The following is a 22,697-nucleotide window of genomic DNA, read 5'->3' as shown; positions in this document are numbered from 1 at the left end:
CAACCTGAGCTCAGTGGAGAGTCCAGATACCACCTGATGAATAAATTACTCATGAATTAAGTTAGGTTCTCTTGGAGGGAAATTTGAACTCTTCAATCATGTGATTTTACTCAATAAAGACCCAACATTTTGGCCGGGCATTGGTGGCACACGCCTTTCTTTAATCCCAGCACTCGGGAGACAGAGGCAGGTGGATCTCTGTGAGTTTGAGGCCAGCCTGGTCTACAGAGCGAGTTCCAGGACAGCCTCCAAAACAATACAGAGAAACTCTGTCTTGAAAAACCAAGAAAGAAAAAGAACCAACATTTTACCCATTTCCTCTAATCGTCTAATTGGCGTATCTACATGTAAACCAACTGATTAGGAAATCGGACAAAGCCTTTAGAGACGTGATGCAACTTTTCTCAGGGTACCTCTGGTGTCCTGTCCCACAGGCCCCCTCAGGATTCTAATCTGAGTCTTGCCACGAGGGGACTTTGCTTGCCTTCACCAGAAGGTGGCGCATGTGTCTTTCTGGGGATTTCAGCAAGATGGCTCAGGGCAGCAGGACCATCTTTTTTCCAAGGATACACTTTGAAATTACTTTGGTCTTTGTGCAGCAAGTAGCCAGGTAGCAGCATGATCATTTATTTACATACACCACAGTGAGCTTCAGGGCAGACCCACCCTTGGGCCCTTGTGGCGCCCTGCACATCGCAGGTATTCAGTGTGACTCTGGAGAAGTGACCGCACCTACGGTACCTTCAGCTCCCCAAATCTGAAACTGAAGACACAGATGGGGTGACCGCAGTGGCTCGAGTTAGAAGAGCTCTGAGAGCATAGCCCACAGATCGCTAATACCACACACATAGCTCTTTTCTCCCTCCCATCCAGTGAAACAGTGTCCTGCTACTAATTCAGAGAGTCAGCAGGAAGTTTCTAAACTGCAAGACTGTATTTCATTTGGAAGCTATCCACTGCGGAGCCCCAGTCTGTCAATATGCATAGTTTTCACTGAAAATCAAACCGGAAATAAAACCCATTTGTTCCCAACAGTCTTTAACGAAATCAAGTATGTAAGAAAATCTTAGAGTAACTCAAGAAATCCACACAATGGAAAACACAACTGCTCACAGTTCTCCTGCTGTGGCTGGGTTTTGGAACAGTGTTCCAAGCCCAGCAGAGGCTTGGGATCCTCCAAAGCAGAGGCTAAGGGGCCCAGCACACCCAGGGGGGGCATTCCCACCAAGACCTCAATTCTCAGGAATTGAGCAAATGCTCACCTTAATGCCTCAAAGTGAATGTCCTGCATACATGTATTTCTCTACACCCCCCTTTCTTTCTTGATTTTTCAAGACAGGGTTTCTCTGTGTAGTCCTGGCTGTCCTGGCACTTGCTTTATAGATCAGGCTGGCCTTGAACTCAGAGATCCGCCTGCCCCTGCCTTGCAAGTGCTGGGATGAAAGGTGTGCACTGATACCACCTGGGTAGGCCCTTTTCTTTCTCATGGAGACTTGTCCATGCTCTTGTGGAGGCCTCAGACAGGCCCACATCTTCTTGCTCCCTTCTTAGTCCTGAGCCTAGGAGGTCCCTGGCTGGCAATCATGTGCTTGCTGATTTAGGAACACTGTATAAGTGCTAAGAGAAGGAAGTCAGGAAGTTCAAATCCAATGGCTTCCTTCCACTCACTCATTCTGGGGCCCTGGTGGACGAAGGCATTGATACACCTGCGTGTGTTGGAGGTGGCTGCCAGTCCTCAGAGGCAACGCTTACATAAAGGTGGAAAATGAACAGTGGGTGTTAATGACTCCTACTGCTCTCATTTTTGCTGCTGGGCATCTGTCCTCAGAGTCACTCCCCTAAGCTCACGTCTGCTCAATGATCTCTGGTGGTAGGAATACACCACTTACGCACTCCAAAATGCCAGGACCCCACCGGGAGTTGAGTTGTAAGGGTCTCTGGGGGGCACTGCAGGGGACTTACCTCTTGGCTTCACACCCGGTCTGCCTGACGGTTTCTTCTAAGGCTTTCCTCTTTGCCCCACTTTCCTTAAGCACGTTAGCATCTCTGGGGAACAGACCCTCCATCAGGTCCATCGTTGTCTTCCTTCTGGAGTCCGGGTCCAAAATGTCTGCCAGAGATTTGTCTTGGTGGACAATTTCCTTGGCAAGAGCCTCTGTTCGGATATCTTCCGAGGTCTTCTGGGGCTCGTCATGGATTTTCTTTCCTAGATCCTGAGTTCTACCAGCAGGCTCATGGGTGAGGCTTTGGGTCTGGCTGGGAGAGGCCTGCTTGCCAAGAGAACTGGCGAGCTGCGGCTGAGCATTCCCATCAGAAGGTGTGCTGCACTCAGCTTCTGAGTCTGGGGCTGAAGTCTGGGGTGCTTCGGGAGTCAATATGTGACTACTTTCGGAATGGACTGCACCAGGCACATGCCCGTCCCTTGTGACTGTCACCTTGGGAAATTGGCAGGAACTGCCAGGGAAAGAAGAGTGTGGTTAAGAGAAGAGTCAACAAAAAGCTGAAGGTGAGGACATAGAAAACGTGAGGGAGAAATTCTCCTCAGGGCTACAGCTCCCCAAGTCAGGAGCGGTGTGAGGGGGCACAGTTGTTGTGTGCTCCCAGAGCACAGACCCCTAAAGGGCCTTCTCCTGAGCCCAGGGCTGGGCCCAAGACACATTCACTAGCAATTTAGTTTTGGCAAATGCGGTTATTGGGCTCCAGAACTTTCTAGAAGTTATGGATGAACAGAAAATAGTGGTGGTGAGTGACCTTTGTGGCATTTAGAAGATGCTACCCCACATATTTTTGTTTATGTTTGTTTTTCAGACAGGGCCTCTATACATAGGCCAGGCTGTTCCGGAACTCTCAGAGATCCACATGCCTCTGCCTCCTCAGTGCTGGGATCAAACGCTTGGCTCCACAGAGTGGCTTTTTTTTTTTTAACATGTATTTATTTGGGGGAGCATGTGTGTCACAATATGTACGTGAAAGTCAGGACAAAGTTCTCCTTTCACTGTGAGGGTCCTGGCTTGTGGCAAGTGGCCTTACTAACTAAGCCCCAAAGAGAATTCTGCTATGAGCAATCACCAGTCTCAGAGACTGTTGGGAAATGCTTGTTCCTACTTAGCCTGGCTTCCACCACTTCCCCTAAATGCCACTGATGCTAGTTGTCCTTTATCTCTGTGGACACGGAGTGCCCATAGACAGGAAACCTAATTTGGGTTTAGTATCAGGAGACCCTTACAGCTAGACAGAAGCTGTCTTCTCCACTGTCTGTTCTGCCAGCAATAAAACAGCATTTCTGGATCCTATTTCTTATTTCTTTGACCGATCCGAAATTCAGGCAAAGGAGAAGGTTTTGGCTCTTTCAAGTTCTCACTTCTCAGCATACAATAAGAGCTAGCCCCTCAAGGCAAACAAATGAACGGTGGTAGCAGCTTCATGAGTTGAACAGCATGAAGATTCTTTATCTCAGGACTCCCTGTGAGCAACACAAGGATGCCCTGGGAACCCTGACTGCGAACACCTGAGTGAAGGCTGACCCCTTGCCCTCAGCCAGAGGCTTGCCCTGGCTGCGGCTGCTCACTCACCTGCTGCCGGGTTCCTTGTATGCCTCACTATCTAGCGGTGCCTCGTGCGTGGCTTGGGGAGGAGGTGGTGGGAAGTCATCGGGGCTATTCACTAGGGTTTCCTGGCTCGGCGGAGGATACGGAGGTGGGGGAAGAGCCTCGAATGTGGGGCTTGAAGTAACCTTGGGGTGCAAGTCCTTCACAAACACTTCATCGTCATAATCCCCCCGTGGTAGCGGGGAAGCCTGCAGGGCTGACTCGGATATTCGGAGAGAGATCCTTCCTGGAGTGTCTGGGTCTGAAGTGCTGCATGAACTTGGCAGACTCTGGTTTTTATAGTGCTTCAGGTTTGCAGACTCAGGTGCTGAGGTGTCCTCTGAAAGGCTGTCCTCTCTGACTGCATGGGCCCACTTCACCCAGGGCGGAGGGGGTCTCTGCGGCAGTGATGCCCTCCTCCACATGCCCTCTTGTAGCCCATGCTCTGGGCTGTTGAATTCATGGCGTTCTGGGCTGGGAGGCTGGGTCACTGCAGGGGTGGAAGCCGGAAGAGGCTGCAGCCCTGTCTGCCCACTCCGTTCAGTCTGATGATCCATGGTAAGCTGTGACCGGTAACTGGAGGGGACTGGAGAGGGCAGAGGGGAGCTGAGTGAGGCCATGGAGGCAGCTTTGGCATCTGGAAAGTGGCCTTGCATTTCTGACGAAAGTGGCCTAGGGCAAGGTGTTCTAAGTTGCTTCAGATGGTCTGGGGCTCCAGAACATTCCATAGGAGCTGAGGAACCAAGAGTAGAACTTGAGCCATTCCGGCAAGGGATAGGATGGTGAAGGGGCGATGCTGGCTCTTTCTGGCCTCTGTCTGAGCAACTGGTAGACCTGGAACAGGGCAGACAGGACGGTCAGAGCTCTACCAGACACAGATGAGGACCCTCACTCCAGAGAAGCCAAACACTCTCCCTGGGACAAGTTAAACAAAGTAGACAGGCAGTGCCCTGCAGGCCTGCAGGCAGTGTCGATGCGACCACTCTTCTGTAACCCTCCCTCACGCCCAGCCTCCTGCCAGCACACACGTTAGACGCTTCTGAGGACAGGCTGTGGGACGCGAAGGAAAACAAGGAACACACGTCTTCAGCTCCTCTTGGGATCACTTGGGGGAGCTGCTCCAGGCTCTGGGAGAAAGCCTGATACCTCACTGTCGCCCTGAACCACCCCAAGGGAGGGTCTGCTGGGGAACACTTGTGTGGCTGCTGAGTCTGAAGGTTTGATTATAGCATCTCTGTTCCCTGAGTCTCCCAGTGTCCTCATTCCCTGAGGCAAAAGTGAATAAATAGACAAAAAGGAGAGTGAATCGCTGAAGCAGCCAATTCAGCTGCCTCTGCAGGAGACTGACAATGAGCAAGGGCCAACAGGGTGCCTTAAGAGCCTGTAGTCACCAAGGAAACCAAACAACCAACAACTCCTGACACACACACACAGAAGGGGACAGAGGAGACAGGGAGGGGAGAGTACGGGGTAGAAGAGAGGAGAAAGAGTCTGGAGCACTGCTAGCCTAGACCTGTGATGCAATAGTTAATGTGTAGATTAAAAAGACAATCTCTAGCAAATCCTGTCATTTGTGAATTCTGTGTCTGCAGCTCCCCGGCTGGCGGTAGAAGGGAACCTGGAGAGCAAATGACACCTTTCATTTCACCCATCTGAGGCCCCAGAGGAAGCTGTGACTCTCACGTACATTCCAGCAGCAGGTTACCACAAACCATTACAGTGTCAGGCAAGGACACCGCAGAATACATACAGCAGCAGGCCACAGGGACTCGCAGCCTTCACTTTTATTAGACACAGATGGCTGAGTAAAGAGTCTCTCAGTTTCTCCTCTCAGATGCAGCTGCTCTCCCTTCCCATCATGGCCTCCTTCACTAGTCAGTTTCTTCACTAGGGACCCTGCTACGCTCACGGCTCTTCTGCACCCCTCTGTGGATTCAGAGGCAAGGCTAATGGGAAAGGTTTCCCCTTCTAGTCATGCATTTCGGCATCCCTGGCACCTGGCAGAAGGTATCCTGTTGGTGCATGTATGTCTGACGAAAGAATACTGTTTCCTCTGCCCAGCAACTCTCCAGATCCGAGGATAGGAACTGTTTTAAATTTAATGTCTTAGCTAGGTATGGTATGCACACCTATAACCCTAGCACTACAGAGGCTGAGGCAGAACTCAATGTTCCAGGCAAGCTTTTTGGACTAGATAGCAAATTCCTAGACTACAGAGTGAGAATCTTTCTCAAAACAAACAAAAGCAACCAAACAAACAACAATAATACTTAGCATCCTCCTCGCCTGCCTTCAAGGAGGTTTAATGTTAGTGTGGCAAGCATCTAAACAGTAGACTGGCCCCTTACTGGGTGCTGTACTATTCTGCGTTCACGATGTCCCCTTTAAAAGCCTCTAGACATACATTATAGACACAAAACAATACAACAGCCGGTAAGGAGCCAGCCTACTACTTAGTGTTTTTAGTTTATGTTTGGTTTCTCTCACCACACTAACATTAAATCCCTTTGGAAGCAGGATTAAAGCTCAATGCTTCACTTGGTTGAACTTCTTCATGGTGATTGTTTTTCTGTTTCTCAGGAATAATTTTAGGGTAAAAGCAAAACATCTTAGTTCGCTAATATAATCACAGTCCATATTTGATAGGATTTCTTCTCTTTTTAAGGCTGAACAATATTCCGTTGTGTTCACCATGTTCTATTTATGTGGTCATTCCCTGATGGGGACTTGAGTCCCTGACTTTCTGACTACTGCCAATGGTAAACAGCGCTGCTATGAACTTCACATGCAAGGCTTTCTCAGACTCAATCCTTTGGGATACAGACTTGGGCCTGCTGTTGGTGGGTCATACGCTGGTGCAGTCATTAACGCTTTCAGGAACCTCCATGCTGTTCGCTATGCTGCCACCAGTTTATATGCCCAGTGTACAGGTTCTGATTCCTCACCCTTGTCAACATTTGTGTTTTGTGGTTGTTTTTTCTATTGCCACATATGCATACATACCTAGATCCGGTGCCAGCCAAACAACACGGGTCCTTCACAAAAGCAAAGCAACTGTCTTCCTTCAGGAGCACATCCTGGAAGTACAAGAAAGGCAACACTGAAGCAGGGTGCAGGAAGGAAAGGGAAGGCGCCTGCGGTACTGGTGACCTCCTGTGGTCAGGCCACGGCAGCACTCAGACATCCCTGCTTCGTCCCCAAAGCTCCAGGAAGACTGCTGGAAGGCACTGGTGAGGAGAGGGCCCAAGGCCAGAGTGGGTCAGCATGAGAACTCCCGCAGTCTCTGCAGGCATCTGCCCTCACAAGAACGTTTGTCAAGGAAGACACGTCCAAGGATTACTCTGGAGTTCACAATCACTGCAATACTCAAGTATGGTGATACCCACATGAATTCAATGGGTCAAACTTTTGAAATGGCAACTGGTGGAGATGGGAAATAGGGAAGACAACAAGAAAAATTACCGTTTTGCAAGCTTTCAAGTGTTCTGAATAGGAATCTAATTTGTAATCAGGAGACAGTAAACTCTCCCAAGTCTCCCTGTTATGTGCTATCAGTGGCTTTTCAGGGTAATTTTTGTTTGTTTTTTTACTATGAGCAGATATCGGTATCTTGAAAGGGTTAATAATACTGCAACACTGCTGGTGTAAAATCTATCCCAGGTGATCTGATCATGAAGAAGAAGACACTTGCTATGGATGATAATGTAATCAGTTCTCCATTACTTACAGTAACACGACACAGGTAGGAAAGGAGCATGCATATACAATCTGAGCCTAGTTTTAGTAACCTACTCACTATTTACTCGTCTAATGGGATAACTTCCTTCTCCATGTTTTTGACTGGGTAGAAGAACTTATAGTCAACGAAGACTCAAATGTTGCTGGCTGGGGAGATAACAAGTGGACAAAGTGCTTAGTGGGAGCTGGACTCGGGTCCCTAGAGCTCACATAACAGCTGGTGGTCTTAGTGGCCTGCCTGCAATTCTAGCACTTGAGACAGGGGTCCCAGAGCAAGTCTGCTAGCTAGATAAGTTATACTCGTGAGCTCTGGGTTCAACTGAGAGACCTGTCTCACTACCACTAACCCAGGGGGAGAAAAAAAGATTCTCAAATGTTAGCTTTGGGCCTCTACACACACACACACACACACACACACACACACACACACACACACACACGTCCTGCAAACATATACACGTGTAAACAAAACAGAGGTTGGATGGAGTTATAGTTTACTGGTAGAGTAACTGCCTAGCATGCATGAGGACCTAGGTTCAATTTTCAGTATTCTATTTCCTCTCCACTGTTGGTCCCCAAAAGTCAAAGGTGATCAAAGGCAGATGAAGGGAATGAATGCCAGACATTACTAATCACACAATTCCCTTATTAGGATATATTATAGTGCGCCAGACACTTTGCTGAGTATCTTGCATGGAATATTATCTACTTGACATTTCCACTGAAACCTGCATGTATACACGCATGCGTAAGTACATGTGTACATACACAACTAGTCATGTGAGTGCAGCTCACAAACACTGCCTACAGTTAAACAAACAGAGGAACTAGGATTCAAGCCAGGACTGCTGCAAAGCCCAAGATCTTCTGTGGAATTTCAATGGGTAAATGCAGCTGATGGGTGCGATCAGGTTTGAACACTTGAAGATGAATTCCATGCACCAACTATGACTGCAGGACAGAGCCCTGTTTTCAGGAACCCTACAGTCCTTTAAATCTTCACTCCACCACATGCCCCACCACCCTCCCCCGTTGATACCAGTAGGCCAGTTTTTGCCAACAGTTAAACTGAGTGGCCTAGGACCCATCTGAGTTCCTGGCACCATCCTTAACAGCCATTTGTTCTGCAACTGTACTCTTCAAATGAAGAAGAATACAAGGAAAAAAGCAATGGGTGCTGTGTGTTTCGGAGAGAATACCAAGGGGGTGAGGGAGAGGCCTCGTCTTGTCAAGCTTTGGAGTAAAACTCTCAGGCTATTTGCAGTTATCATTTCAGACCTCCAAATTATCAACCACTATACCCAGGGAAATTGATTTTCATGATGATTTGTTTTGGAGACAAAATGTACCGGACTGACAGAATTTTGAGAAGGACTGTCAGATGTTCGTAGAGTTGTTCAATATCCAGTGTGTACACAGACAGACACACAGACAACACACACACAGACACAGTCACCCCCACCGACACCAAAACTTATAAAATCTTACACTATCAGCATCTGATTACTAAGAGCCAATCATGTTCTGCGGGTGTCATGAACACACACACACACACTAAAGCTTATAAAATCTTGCACTACCAGAATCCGATTAGTAAGAACAATTGGTGTCATAAACTCAGGCAGTGCCAGAAATGAATTCTACAGAATTTTGGTTTTAACTCAGTTCAAAGTTACCTACCTTGCTTGAGTTCACTGAAGCTAGAAGAAAAATTCTTCATTAACCAAATCTTTACACAATCTTGATAATAAGAGAGTTCTTTAAACTTTGTAAAAACTTGAATGTATAGTTCTAAAATTCATAATTCACCTTGACCCAAGTACTTATGCAGTAAGAATAATTTTGTCCATTCCCACCGCCCCTTTCAGTATCAGAGACCAAACCCAGGGCCTTGCTAGCTTTCTATCGCCAAGCTCTGCCCTCAGGCCCCTTGCTTTGTTTTAACCACAAAAGGCTAAAGATGAGGAGCACCCAGGAGGCTGTCCAGCAGCATCTCTAGTCAGGCCGGGACTAGCTGCTGGGCTGGGAAGCAGCTCAAGAATGTGAGTGCTGGCGAGGAGCACAAGGCAGGTCTCACCCTGACTGTCCCCCTTGGCTTCCTAGTCCCCGGTTCAATGGCAGTTATTACAAGGACACCTAAATACTGTTCTGTGCTCAGTTATCTTCTAAAAACAGTCCCACAAATAACACAAAGTACTTAGCTGGGATTTGAAGAAACCTTACCGCTTCTCCAGAACAAACTAAAAGCTCACTTGGCATCTATTTCCCAAGTGACCTGCTTATGAAATATTGGGGGGTGGGGGAGATGACACAAAGCATTTAGTCATCCAACCAATTCCCCAAGACAGAATAATGACATTTAAACAGGAGAAGACTTATTATTTCTTGTCTATGCTTTCCTATCTTTGTTTTGTTTTTTGAGACAGGGTCTGTCTACACTACATAGCTCTGGCTGTCCTAGAACTCACTATGTAGACCAGGCTGGCCTTGAAATCACAGAGATGTGCCTGCCTCCAGAGTGCTGATAATAAGGGTGTGTGCTATGACACCTGGGTGTTGTTTTTTTTTTTTTAAATCACATCATCTTTACAATATTGGGGGAGAACAAACTGCTGTAAAATTAGCTGAAAACCCTTGTGCCCACCCGCGGATTTTAATAACCTTTTGGGGAGAAAGACATACTACAGGCTTTGAATGGCCTCTGTAGGCTTTTAAATGGGACAGCATTTTCTCTCACAAGGATGTGTGTGAGTGGGTATGTATGTGTGTGCACACGTGTTTCAATACACTGGGAGATGGGATATTTCCTAAAGTCTCCCCCACAAGCACAGACCTACATAAAATATCAAGAGCCAGACCTGGTGGCAAAGGTTGGTTTCAACTACTTGGAATTCTGAGACAGATGGGCTGAAAAGTTCAAGGCCAGCCTAGACACCTTAGTGAGACCCTATCTCAAAAGAAAACAGTAGAAGAGGCTGGGTGGCGTGGTTACAGTTCTTCCTTGGCATGCAATGTTCAACTGTCGGGACCACAAACAACCATAAAACAACCTACACACCTAAAAAACTACACACACACACACACACACACACACACACACACACACACACACACACACACACACACACACACACACGGCAGCTCGAGAAAACTGCAGAAAAAAACCCCAGCCATATCCTACATTTAAAAGAAAAAAACGGAACAAAGGAGAGATGCTCGGAGCGCCCCGCTAGCGCCGCCAAGAGTCGGAGGGCCAGCCCAAGGCAGCCCTAGGCCAGCTGGCTTGGCTGCACCTACCTGGCCTTTCTTGTCTGCGGTGGGAGACGACCTGGACCTCACATGCACAGGGACGGCCAGGGTGTCAGAGCGCTCCAGCAGGTCCTCGGCTGACTTGGACTTCCCGGCCTTGGCGGTCACCATGCTCCAGGAAGGCGGCCGGCCACCAGGGGTCCTGTCCGGTCTCTGGGTGGCCCTGGGCCCGCAGCTGGCTCCGCTGGGCAGCTGCCTGGGGGGCTGAGGGTCCCAGCGTCGTCGCTCCCCGACGAGGCGCCCGCTGGCAAAGGAGCTGCTGCGATCTCGGGGCGCCTGCGGGGCATCCGAGGCTGCCGCAGACGGGTGGGGGTGCTCCCTGCGGGGCGCATCGGGCTCCTGCAGCGAGCTTAGGCTGCAGGCGGAGGCCAGGCCAGGGCCGTCGGGGCCTGCAGTGGGGCCGGCCTGGAGGTAGACGCTCTGGGCGCGCTCGCGCAGCCCGGGCTCCGGAGGGCAGGCGGGGGCGGCGGAGGCGGAGGCCGGCCGCTTGCCGGTCTTGCGCTGGATATAGTCGGCCAGGGCGCTCTGCTGGAACTGCTTCAGCTCGGGCCCCGACAGGCTGAGGCTGGAGCAGGCCTTGCCGTCGCGCTCGAAGAGGCGGCGCCGGTCGGCCACGGTGCTCTCCCCGGAGAAGCGCGGCGGGGCCGGCCTCGGTGGGCCGCAGGCCGCGGGCTCGGCCTCCTCCGAGACCCCCACCTCGTTCATCTTCTCGGGCTCCGAGTAGGAGCGCTTCTTCTGCTCGGCCGTGAGGCGCCGGCGGGCACCTCGGCGGGGGGCGGCCTGGGGGGCGGCCGGGGTCCCCGCGGCGGCGGCCACGACGTCGGCCGGGGTCACGCTGTGCCGCTCGCGTGGGGTGTGCGGGGAGGAGGAGGAGGGTGAGGGTGCCGCGGCCTCGGGGCTCCGCATCCCCACGTGCGCGGAAGCCGGTCGCGGGCGCCAGGGCCTCGAGGTCGCCGGGGTGCCCGGCTCCAGGTCGCGGCGCCGAAACGAGGTGGCGCCCAGGACGCGGGACTGGGCGTCCTTGATGCTGTTCCTGTAGGCGCGGCTGAAGGGCGCGTCCAGCAGGGGCGACTCCGGGGTGCTGGGCCTGTCCTCCGACGACCACGACGCTTCTCTCTCCGCCTCGCTGAAGAGCTGGAAGGTGCTCTGGCTGCGCAACAGGCGGGCATCGGGCCTCGGGGGTGCCCGGCCGTCCCCGGCCCTCCTCAGCGGCTGGCCGCACGGCTGCCAGCACCAAGGCTCTTCCGGCCCGGACTCCCGGTTTTTGAAGCTGGGCTCCCCGGGGCGCAGCTGCTCCGTGGACTCGGAGACATGGGTGCCGGCCTTTGGATCCTCGAAGTCGCCGCCACCGTTGGGACCCGAGGTCGAGCCGGTCCTGTTGGGCCTGTAGTTGAGGCCGTAGGCGGAGCTGCCCACGCTCGGGAGCCTGTGGCGCCCTTGCTCTCGCTCTTCGATCTTGGAGACCTTCTCCAGCACCGAGCAGTGGGGCTTCCGGTACTGCGGGGCAGCCGTGCTGCTGCTGGAGCTCAGCCGTCTCTGGCTCACACCCGACGGCTGCTGGAGTGGGGGGCCCGGGGGCTCTTCAGACCTTGAGTCGGCCCCGAGCAGAGAGTCCGCGGCCGCGCTCATTTTCCCCTCCGGCCTCGGATGGGACACGGGCCCGGCTCTCCTGCCGGGCTCTTCCGCGTTGGCGTTGAGGGCACAGGCGGGCCTGCCACCTGGGTAACCCTCCTGGGACGCCTCTCCTCCGAGCTCCATGCTGCTGCTTTGCCTTCTTAGACTCTCTGGAATGTTCTGGAGAGATGAGAAGGCCGACTTGGTCCTGCCAAAGTTGCCTGACTGGCTCTGGCCTAGGCCTTCCCTCTCCAGTTTCTGCCTGAGGTTGGCGTTGTGATCTTCCTGACCAGATGAGGGGCTGTGGTGATTAGAGCACGGTCTGCTGCCATGGGTGTTCTTTCTCTCGCTGGGATATGGGCTGTTGCCTTGGAGGGGTGTGATGTGTCTCTTCAGGGAGGGATCTTCATCTTCGGGCACTGAAGAAAAGTGGACTTTGTAGGGGACATACTTGGCCGTGGGTTCTGGGTTCCTCTCCCCTGGGGTCACCGAGGCGTGCTCTTGGGGCTGACAGAAGGCAAACCCGGGCCTGTTAGCTTCGTTTTGGTTCCCATTCTCATCGAAGGTAGCCATCTTGTTGCGAGCTCCCTGAGCAGCTGTGTGCCCGCTCTCTCTGACCAGCGCAGGGTAGACCGTACCGTTACTACTCACAGAAGGCTGAGGCACCTGGGCAAAGTGCGGCTCTGGAGAGGGTACCGGATAGATGCCAGTGGGCAGTAGGGGTTGGCCGGGCTGCATCTTCTGGGTCAAACTATGCTTAGGTTTCACTGGGGGGCTGTTCTCCGGACTCCTCTCTGGGACGGTATGCAGCTGTTCCTCCATGAGCGGGGTCTTCAAGGAGCCTGAGGAAGCCGTCGGAGGTCGGCAGAACCTCTTCTGGTCAAGGCTGGACCAGGAACTGGGGCGCTCGCGATGCCGGAAGGCTGCATAGCTGTCGCTCCGAGTGGGGGGCGTGGGCGCACCCACTTTAGGAGGCAGGTTGTCAGTGGCAGTATCCGAGGACCTGGGGCACTGCCGGCTCCAAGGTGGGGATGGTGCTACCTTGCCCCGAGGAACACTGTGCCATTTGGTGCAGCCATGAATACCTGCTGACGCGTGGGCATCCCTACCTTGAAGAAGCAAGGCTGTAGGGTTCACTTCATACTCTGACGATACTCCCCTCCGGGTATCGTAGACTGTCTTGACATAGCGAATGTCTGCTTGCCTCATCCCTTCTAGGAGGCCGCCTCGAGCAGAAATCATGTCCGTGGAACCCGAGCGTTCTTGACCAGAGCCACCAGGGGGTGGGTACTCTAGGATGCTGGAGCTTGTGGAGAAGGAGCTATACGCCGAGTCTCTTTTATTATGGAGGTGGCCGAGCTGGTCGATGCTGCTCATGGACTTGGCTGGAGAAAGGAGATGACAGGATGGGTATCCGCCGCTAGGCTCCAGGCTTTCCATGCTCCCCTGGGAGCTGCACTGGTCAGGGCTCCGCCTCAGATAGGCATGGTCATAGTTGGAGAGGTCACTTGTAGAAGAGCTAGAACAGGAGACAGAGAAGTCAGTCGGCTGAGGAGGTTAGTGGGCTCACAGACACAGGGCTCAGCTTATAAATTCGCTCTTATGCAAGATGTTCCGTTTTCGGGAGGGTGGGTCAAAAGGGCCTTATTTGGGGCTTGCTGTCATCCCTGTGTTGTCACTAAGATCAACTGCCCAATGCCATATGTAGCCTGATGAGCCTCTAATTAATCACTCAGGCTTACTAGGAGAAAGGGGTGGCCTTAGGCACAAGCAGCACGCCTGCGTGACTCCCTGCATTGTAAGTGACATTTTGCACATGCCCAGAAATGAAGGAGGTGAGTGGGGAAAACTGAAGAGAAGGAAGAATGACAGAGGAGAACATTTTCTGCCTATTGTAGATCCTTGTGGGGGAGATCGAGAAAAGCTTAGTAAGCAAACAGGCATGCGAAGGGCTGGGGGACTTGGGGAGACATGCATATTATTTTAGTTAATTTCTTTCCTTTTTAAGGAGTCAAAGCTAGGCCCTGGCAACCTTCCTGAGTCTCAACACTGGGAGGGACAATTTGTTTGTGGGGAGAAGCTAAACACAAAGCTGAAAGGAGAAATACAGGAGGAGACATTAGAGCCAGAAAAGGTCAATGAGAAGAGAGGGCAAGGGAGAAAGGGAAGCTGGGAAGGAGTTGTAGCCACAGGAAGTCCTTGAGGCTGTGAGTCCAACACCAAAGCCATACTCAGTGTGCATTCAGGAGCGCAGGACCTTTGTATTCCTAAGCTCCTCTGGGCTGAGGAGGAGAAGTCTCAGTATTGGCCCTTTGTACCCCAGAGAGCTGCCTCAAAAATTTTTGTTTTTGTTAGATAAGCAGAGAGTCTAACATGCATGTGTGGGGACCAGGGAATTTGGGAAATCTTTGTAGCTTCCATCCAATTTTGCTATGATTTTAAAACTGTTCTAATATTTGACTATAAAGGGCTGGAGAGATGGCTCAGAAGTTAATAGCACTGGCTGGGTTTGATTCTTAGCACACACATGATGGCTCACAACTGTCTCCAATCCCAAGAGATCCGACTCCGTCTTCTGGCCTTGGCAGCCACTATATATGTATGAGGTACACAGATGTACATGCAGACAAAACACCTACATACATCAAATAAAAATTTGCTATGAAATATATTTAGGCGTTTGGGCAGTGATGGCACACGCCTTTAATCCCAGCACTTGAGAGGTGGAGACAGGTGGATTTCAGTGAGTTCAAGGTCAGCCTGGTCTACAAATCAAGTTCCAGGACAGCCAAACAGAGAAACCCTGTTTCAAAAAGCCAAACACACACACACACACACACACACACACACACACACACACACACACACACGGCGTATAGCTCGGTGGTAGAGCTTTGCCTAGCATATGTGAGGAACCAAAAAGAAAAAAGTATACACCTATGAAGAAGCCATATTAGAACAGACAAGGATCAGTCAGCAGTCTCCTTATGGTAAACAGTGTTGTTCACTATTATAAATGCCCTGGAATCTCTATTCATCGTACTAGGTAAGAACTGATTTACCTTTCTCCCATGTGCTGGGATTAAAAATATGTGCCATCACCACCCAGCCAAAAAAATTAATTTTTAACTGCTCAAAACATTGTGAAAAGCACAAGACAAGTACATGAAAGATTTCCTGATATGTACTCACAGAATCTTAATTCATAAAACACCAAATCTGTTTGCAAAACACTGGGCTAAAGTTAAACAAGTTTGTTTATCGCTAGACTTCTGAGTCTTCCATAAACCATTGTTCATCTGTTGTTCCAAAGGGGAAAGACATGAAGCAAAGTTTTCTAAACTTATTTGACTTCAGAAACTTTCTGCCAAGGAACACTTAATGAACTTTCATTTCATGGAAGAGTTTTCAGGAACAGTTTTATAAAGTGAAGCATTTCATATTTTCCTCAGGGAGCATGCCCATCACTAAGACCATCTGAGACATGGGTGTGGTCGCATTTGCCAGGTGAATGGGTCTCTCAGTGAGTCCTGTATGTTAGTGTTTTGATAGTGCTCCTTCAGCCTCCTTTCAGAGAGACTACGTGTCCTCAGAGTCTCTTCCTATTCTTTAGACCCCCTCGGTGGCTCTTTCATAAGACAGCAGAGAGAAAGTGGCAAGGGCATGGTGGAAAGCAGCTAACTTCAGGTTTCAGGGCACTTCCAAATCCAGCTGTGCTCACAAGACAGTTCAAACTGCCTGTCCTCACTGCCCCTGGCCCTCCTGCTCCTCCCTCCCCATCTCCCTCTCCTGTTTTCATCAGAGAAAGATCCTTGAACGTAGACATAAAATTCGGCTCAGGAAACTAAATTCAAGCCATCAGAGGGAGGCCAGCGTACCACCTGGATCATCTGGTGCCACTGTGAGCCTAGGGACACAGCAGCAGATCTTTTCAGCTGCAGCTGCCATCGTGAGCCTGAGTAGACCGAGAGGGAGGGAATGTCTTGTGACAGAGTTGTAGGTGTGTGTGGACCAAGGCGGGAAGGGACACAGGGACTTGCAGCATTCCGCGTGATCTGAATTGGCCACGCAGTGCTTTTGGGTCAATAGCTATGTGAGTATCAAAGGACCAGGAGGCAGACACAGTACAAGCACAGTTCAGCCTCTCTAACCCCCTGCTGGAGCTAGGTCAAGGGGAGAGGGGCAGTGTGGCCTCTGGAATACTACTGCATTTTGATGCCACCACTCCTGAGACCTGTGGAGCCCACCACGGTCACTGTAAGCAGGGTGTCCCACACAATGACTACAACAGTCTGATTCCTGCTGCACGGTCAGTATGTTCCTTAGGTCATGTTATTACCTCAGATTTAGGGCTTCCTAAGAAAGCAAAGATGGAGGCGGATGCTGGGAGGTTGTAAAGGATTCTGCCACTTAGTGGCGCTCGTGTGTTCTGCTTTATGCTAAGTTTAGCAGGTCTCATAGACCGACTGTGTCTTATAGTTGTCACGTATGAAATGTTTCCTGTGCACTAGGAGTTGCATGCAATCCTTTAGTTAATGTTCACAATGACCCAGTGACACAGGAGTCATTAGTTTCATGTCAGAGAAAGGGAAGCCAGAACCAAAGTGTGTGCCTGCCCATGAGCAGGTGAGGAGTGAGAGCGACACCAGGTCACACCTAAAACCGCAAGCCGTCAGGTGCCCACACTAAAAGCCCTGACACATACAGGTGTGTAAATCAAGTGTCCTTTGTGGGGAGGGTGTACTGTGAGGAAAGCCACTCTCCGGAACAGGTGGCTCAGATGGTGTGAACTGGTCCCCTTAAGAGACTGGGAGGACACCAGGTGTGGTGGTGCACGCCTTTAATCCTAGCACTTGGCAGGCAGAGGCAGGCGGATCTCTGTGAGTTCCAGGCCAGGGCTGTCGTACAGAGAAACCCTGTCTTGGAACTCCCCCACCCCTGTTTCCCCCAAAAAGAGAGAGACAGAGGAGGGGGGGAGAGAGAGAACGGGGGAAGAACGGGGGAGAGAGAGAGAGAGAGAGAGAGAGAGAGAGAGAGAGAGAGAGAGAGAGAGAGAGAGAGAGAGAGAGAGAGAGAGAGAGAGACTGGGAGGCCTATGGAAAGGGAAAGGAGGGCCTACGGGAAGTTAGGTAACTAGGAACCACTTCTTCCTATGGCCTGATGCTTACTCCACCATCGGGAGGGCTATGATTTGCCTTGGAGCAAAGCATGGTCTGTAAGGGTTCTAAATGAGTCCTACCTTCCCCCAAAGTGCAGCCACCATCTGTTAAATAATCCTTCCTGAAGCCTCCAGTGGTTCTCCTTAACATGCCGCCTGCATCTCACTTCTAAGTGGGTCTCAAATGCCCTTCCCACCTCCTGACCTCCACCCTATCTCTGCATGACTCAAGTGATGACAACACTGTGTAGAGCCTGACTCCTCAGCATCTACACAGAGTAGCGTGTGCATGCAGTTGGGGTGGGCAATCCTGACTTAAGTTTTTTCTTCAGGATGTTGAGGGTCGGGGTTTGGATCCCCCTTTCCCAGTTTCTCTTGGATGTGTAAGGCCTGATTCCTGGAATGAGCCCTTTCGGATTCGGCACTCGTGGAGGCTCTGTCCATTCTTGAACAATCTGAACGACAGCAGGGTGACTAGAGCACCAGTGTAACCTAACAGCTATCTGCGGAAACTGCAGGACCTGACTCAGCCCTGTCTTCTCCACACACTGGTCAGCTGTCCACACGCAGCAGACTAATTCGTGCATACTTCAGCCTCTTGTTCTGCAAAGCAGGGTAAACTTCTGTATTCTTTTTTTTGGGGGGGGTTGTTTCAACGCAGACTTTTTTTGTGTAGCCTTGTTCGGGCTGTCTTGGAAGTAGCTCTATAGGCCAGGCTGGCCTGCCTCTGCCTCCCGGATGCTGGGAACTAAAGATGTGTGCCAACACTGCCTGGCTACTTCTGTATTCTTTAAAATAGTACTGCATGCAGAAGAGGGACCTGAAGGGACTTTGTGAAATCACCTGTCTCTGACAAATCCTCCATCTTAGTTGTTTCTGCTGCAGGGCCAAGCAAGATAAGTTGCTTTGACAGAGGAGGAAAAACCAAGTAGATCATTTAAATATAAGCAATATCATCAATTCAGCTGAATTGTGCAGACAGGATATTGAAGCACCCAGGAAAGAAATCTGTCAAATTTTCAAATATGAGTATTGAGAAGCAGCTGACTGGGAATGGGTTCATTCCATAAATATCTCAAATGACCAGCCATGATCAAACTATTTCTAGCCTTCTCTCAACAATCTAGCTCAGGATGTGATGGAAGAATGAGTCACCCACATGGTTACCATTTTAAGAGGATGAAAAAAACCCAGACATTTTGGGGGAGAACATGACCTTTGAAGGAGAGAAAACCTTGGATGCCAGCCGTAGCCACTCACCTGGAATGGTAGCTTTGGTGCCAAGGAGGGCCCATCGTGCCCTGAGATATCTTCATCATGCTGGCATCAGGCAGGTTCTCTCCACATTTGGTTGTATGCCAGGAGTGGGGGCGAGCGGCAGGTTCACTGCACCTGAGGAGACACAGGAGGGGACCCTTCAGGATCAGCAGCTTCTCACCGAGTTCTCTCATGAAGCAAAGTAGCTAAGGGCCCAGAGACCTGGGTCCCAGGGATCACAGATACAAATATTGCTTACTTCTCTGATCACTATGCTCCTCAGCTCAGCAAATATTCCATTTTACTTCTTATTCTCACGTAACTTCAGACCACATAGGAATATTGCAAAGTCAGTATAATTTTATTTAGGCTTCCTACATTTTGCCATTTTAAGTCTTCTGAATGTAAGGACATGGTTGCCCTGGTCTTTTGGACCTCCAGATTTAAAGAAAAATAGGAACACCAAAATTCCTCCCTATTTCCCAAGGGACTTTGTGTAGATGCATAGTGAAAAGCCTCCTGGGGGTTTTCAAGTCCTCTGTGGGACCCTGGATAGACGGAGCTGCAGCGGCACTGTCTTGGTAAGGACTGTATGAAAGCCAGAGGCTGCCCTGCACGGACAGTGAATGTTCTACACCACGGTCTTGAGAACACAGTGTTCTCCAAAAGACTTTCTCATTTTTTTTTTAAAATTGGTGACTTCAACTTTTAAGCATCTACCCTTAAAGATCTGATGGAGCCGAAGGGGAAATGTGGGTGTCCTTCAGACTGAACATGAGTTCAGGGAGGAGTCAGAGACTCCAGAAAGACAGTCACGGGACAGTTGCTGTGCGGTATTTTTGGCAAAAGAGTGAGGTGATCCACCAGGCATCTCATGCTGACAACTTCTGAACTATGAGACCACAGGGGGATGAACATTTCTGTAGTTCAGAAACACTTTGGATGCAGGATCCACTTGATAAGATGAAAGTAATGGATGTAACTCATCCCAACCCCTCATACTTTCACCTGATCCCTAAAAGCCTAGCCGTTTCTCATCTATATACATAAATTAGTTTCTGTAATGGAAAGGAAAACCCAATCCGATGATGCCAGTGAACTTCCATTTGTTAGGCATACCAGAACACTACTAGACCAGGCGCCTGGAGACTTCAGTCCCCAGCCAAACTCTGCTGTTAACCAACTGTGGAAGTCACTTCCTGTCCATAAGCTTCTGCACATCTAAAACCTGGAGAAACTAGTCAGAGGCTCAACTCAATCTGATTTTTGAGACTACAATTATATGATAGAGCTGATCCATAGTCAAATGCCAATAAATATTAATATCCATTATTATGATATAACTAAATTGCTGTTAATGAATTGATAGAATAGAGGCCAGGCAGACAGGCCTGTTAGATAGACCTACCTAGAAGGAAGAGCAAAATGGGGAGAAAGAAGTTGAGGGTGGATGATGGTGGATATGGGGATGGGTAGGTGGGAATACTGAACCGACCCTTCTTCCAGCTCTAAGATCATTTATGTAGTATCAAGAGTCAACAATTACAAAGAGGGGACAGGCCAGATGGCTCAGCTGGCAAACATTTCTGTACAAGGCTGCCAGCCTGAGTTTGATCCCTGGAACCTACAAGAAGGTGGAAAGAGGAACCAACTCCACAAAGTTGTCCTCTGACCTTTGACTGAGACATGTGCCTCCTGTCAGGTGTACACACAAATAACTATTTTTTAAAAATCTAAAAAGTAACTACAGAGACTGGTCTCAAAGTCAACTGCGGCCAAAATAAACAGAGTGTGGCCACGGTGTCGAGGCAGAGAGCTGCTATGGCACTGACTGTGGCCTGAAGGGTAAACAGATGTCAAACAGTGGGACTGCCTGTCTGGAATCTACATAATAACTAAAGGAACTCTGACGATCTAGGAATTGTAGATGAAGCTCAAAAGTCAAGCCACCTTGAGTAACTGGGGTGAAACTGCTGCCTGTTTTCTGGGGAACTTGATGTCCAAGGTCCGAGGAAGACTAGGAACAAGAGAGCCAAGCGCTCCTCCAAAACAGCTCAGCGTTGGCAGTGGGGAGCCTAAAGGCTCAAGAGACAGGGGGACTAGAGAGGGACTAGCTGAGAAATACTTGCTCTTTTCTTGGTCTCTTGTTTTACCCTTCATCCCGTTAGCTCAATAAAGGCCACAGTCAGGGCCAGAAGAGCCACCGATATGGATTGAGATCACGTGACATCTGAAGGCATCTGAACACAAACATCAAGTTCGCTTGAATGGGGTCTGGAGCCAAGACCCGGAGGTGGAATGGCCTCCAGATGACCTCGGAGGACTGTTATGTGTTAGATAAATGGAGAAGGTGACACTGTAGCTTATAAGTGAGCACTGGAGGGCTCCCCGATGAGCTGCTGACGGGGCTGCATGGCCTTCCAGGTGCACAGGCCAGCTGTCAGTCAGACACAAGTCACACGTACAAGACACAAACAGACTCTAGCACCACAGAATCATATTCTTAGCCCTCTGACTGACCCGTCTACCTGTCTGTCCACTGTTTACTGCGCACACTGTCACAGAGGACAAAGTTCACCAAAGCACTCCACATTCTCACCACAGGGAAGGAATTCATGACAGCGATGTATCGGGTTGTCTGTCAGAAAGAATGGTGTAGCCTTCGGGTTGAGGTCTTCATGATACCCCTGCTGAACACCACATGCTAATAAGGATCTTCTTGTGTGGTGCTGATAATTTTCCTCTTTCACTTTGTGTTGTTTCAGATGCATTTTACTATCTTGCCTAGAGGACTCCAAACTCATTGGTTCAAATTATTTCCCCTGCCTCAGTCCCAAGGTATATGCCACTGTAGCCAGCTATTTCTTCATCTATTTTAAAAATGGACACATATAGAAATGTATTCACATTAATACAGAGACTACCTTATGTATGGACCTATAACTAAACTTAACAAATAATTAGCATTTCCCCATATTCATTTTAAGTATTCTTTTGAATAGACAATAAATCACACAATTAAGAAATAAATAAAAACCAGTGTGCAGTCTTGCCCTCTCCCAGTACTAATCACTGTAGTTGATTTCTTTTTTTTTTTAAACCTTTTTAACCTTTATTTTTATATGTATGTATGGTCACATGCATGCAGTGCCCACAGATCAGAGAGTGCATTGGATTCCCTAGGACCGGAGTTGCAGAGTTGTGAACTGCCTCTGAAAGAGCAACCAGTGCTCTTAACTGCTGAACCATCATTCTGGCCCTTATAGTTAATTTCTTATGCATCCTTTCCCAGCGTCCCATTATGTAAACACAAGCCTACATAAACGTGTGAGTGTGTGGCCCACTTGTACAGATCCTGTCTAGTATGCACAAAGCCCAGGATCTTACCCCGAACAACGAAACAACCAAGAGGTGGACTGGTGGGCAGGATGGTATTTAGAAGGGAATACAACCTCAGGGGAACATCCGAAAGGGGACATCCTTTTTAAACGTCACACAATGTACCCTGGGGACTTTTGGCTTTGCAGACTGAATTGTAAGAGTGAAGTCCTTTAGCAGCCAGACAGATGACTGACACCACAAGTTAGTAGAAAGGGTAAAACTCTTTTCCTTGTGTTGTGTTTACCACACTAACCCACATTTGTCTCCTATCTCCTTCCCTGCTATGCAGTCTATTCCTCCTCACCCTCCATTCTGAAACAGGTTTAGGGACTACCACAAAAATAATACAGGAAGAGAGAGGGATAAGAAAATGGGTTGTCTTTTTTTTTTTTAAGTCAGTCAACAGTAAGTGATGCCAAAAAGTTCTATTTCTCAATATTTAAATCCTGCTCTCCACCCCCAACTCAGACATACACATAGACACAGACACACACAGAGAAATCGAGCAACTGACCTTCCTATGTGTAAGTTTCACACCTGAGTCTTGACAACAGGATACAAACACTGTAGTATCCATAATCCACAGTAGTGTTCAAATTTGCCATTAGTTGTCTTTCAAATACAAGTATGACAGGATGGTAGAACAACATAAA

The 22,697-nt window shown here is 49.7% G+C and overlaps 1 protein-coding gene across 5 annotated transcripts in view; it reads right to left on the bottom strand.

Annotated features, from left to right (window-relative positions):
* The window catches only part of Shroom3 (shroom family member 3), a 259,365-nt gene that overhangs the window by 6,462 nt on the left and 230,206 nt on the right, over nucleotides 1–22,697 (bottom strand). For 4 of the 5 annotated variants that reach the window (XM_040747430.1, XM_021226036.2, XM_040747431.1 and 1 more), the window contains 5 exons: nucleotides 18,667–18,798; nucleotides 10,623–13,767; nucleotides 6,591–6,664; nucleotides 3,573–4,421; nucleotides 1,963–2,454 (listed from right to left, as the gene is read on the bottom strand). In XM_040747430.1, coding sequence (XP_040603364.1) covers nucleotides 1,963–2,454; nucleotides 3,573–4,421; nucleotides 6,591–6,664; nucleotides 10,623–13,767; nucleotides 18,667–18,798 — 4,692 coding nt within the window. Of the gene's footprint in view, nucleotides 1–1,962; nucleotides 2,455–3,572; nucleotides 4,422–6,590; nucleotides 6,665–10,622; nucleotides 13,768–18,666; nucleotides 18,799–18,922; nucleotides 19,263–22,697 lie in introns of those variants that run through there. The other variant, XM_040747432.1, reaches the window with a different exon arrangement.

Source organism: Mesocricetus auratus, unplaced genomic scaffold (assembly GCF_017639785.1).
Source record: "Mesocricetus auratus isolate SY011 unplaced genomic scaffold, BCM_Maur_2.0 Super-Scaffold_100006, whole genome shotgun sequence".
In the NCBI taxonomy this organism is placed as follows: domain Eukaryota; kingdom Metazoa; phylum Chordata; class Mammalia; order Rodentia; family Cricetidae; genus Mesocricetus; species Mesocricetus auratus.
This window is presented reverse-complemented; position numbering and strand designations above follow the sequence as displayed.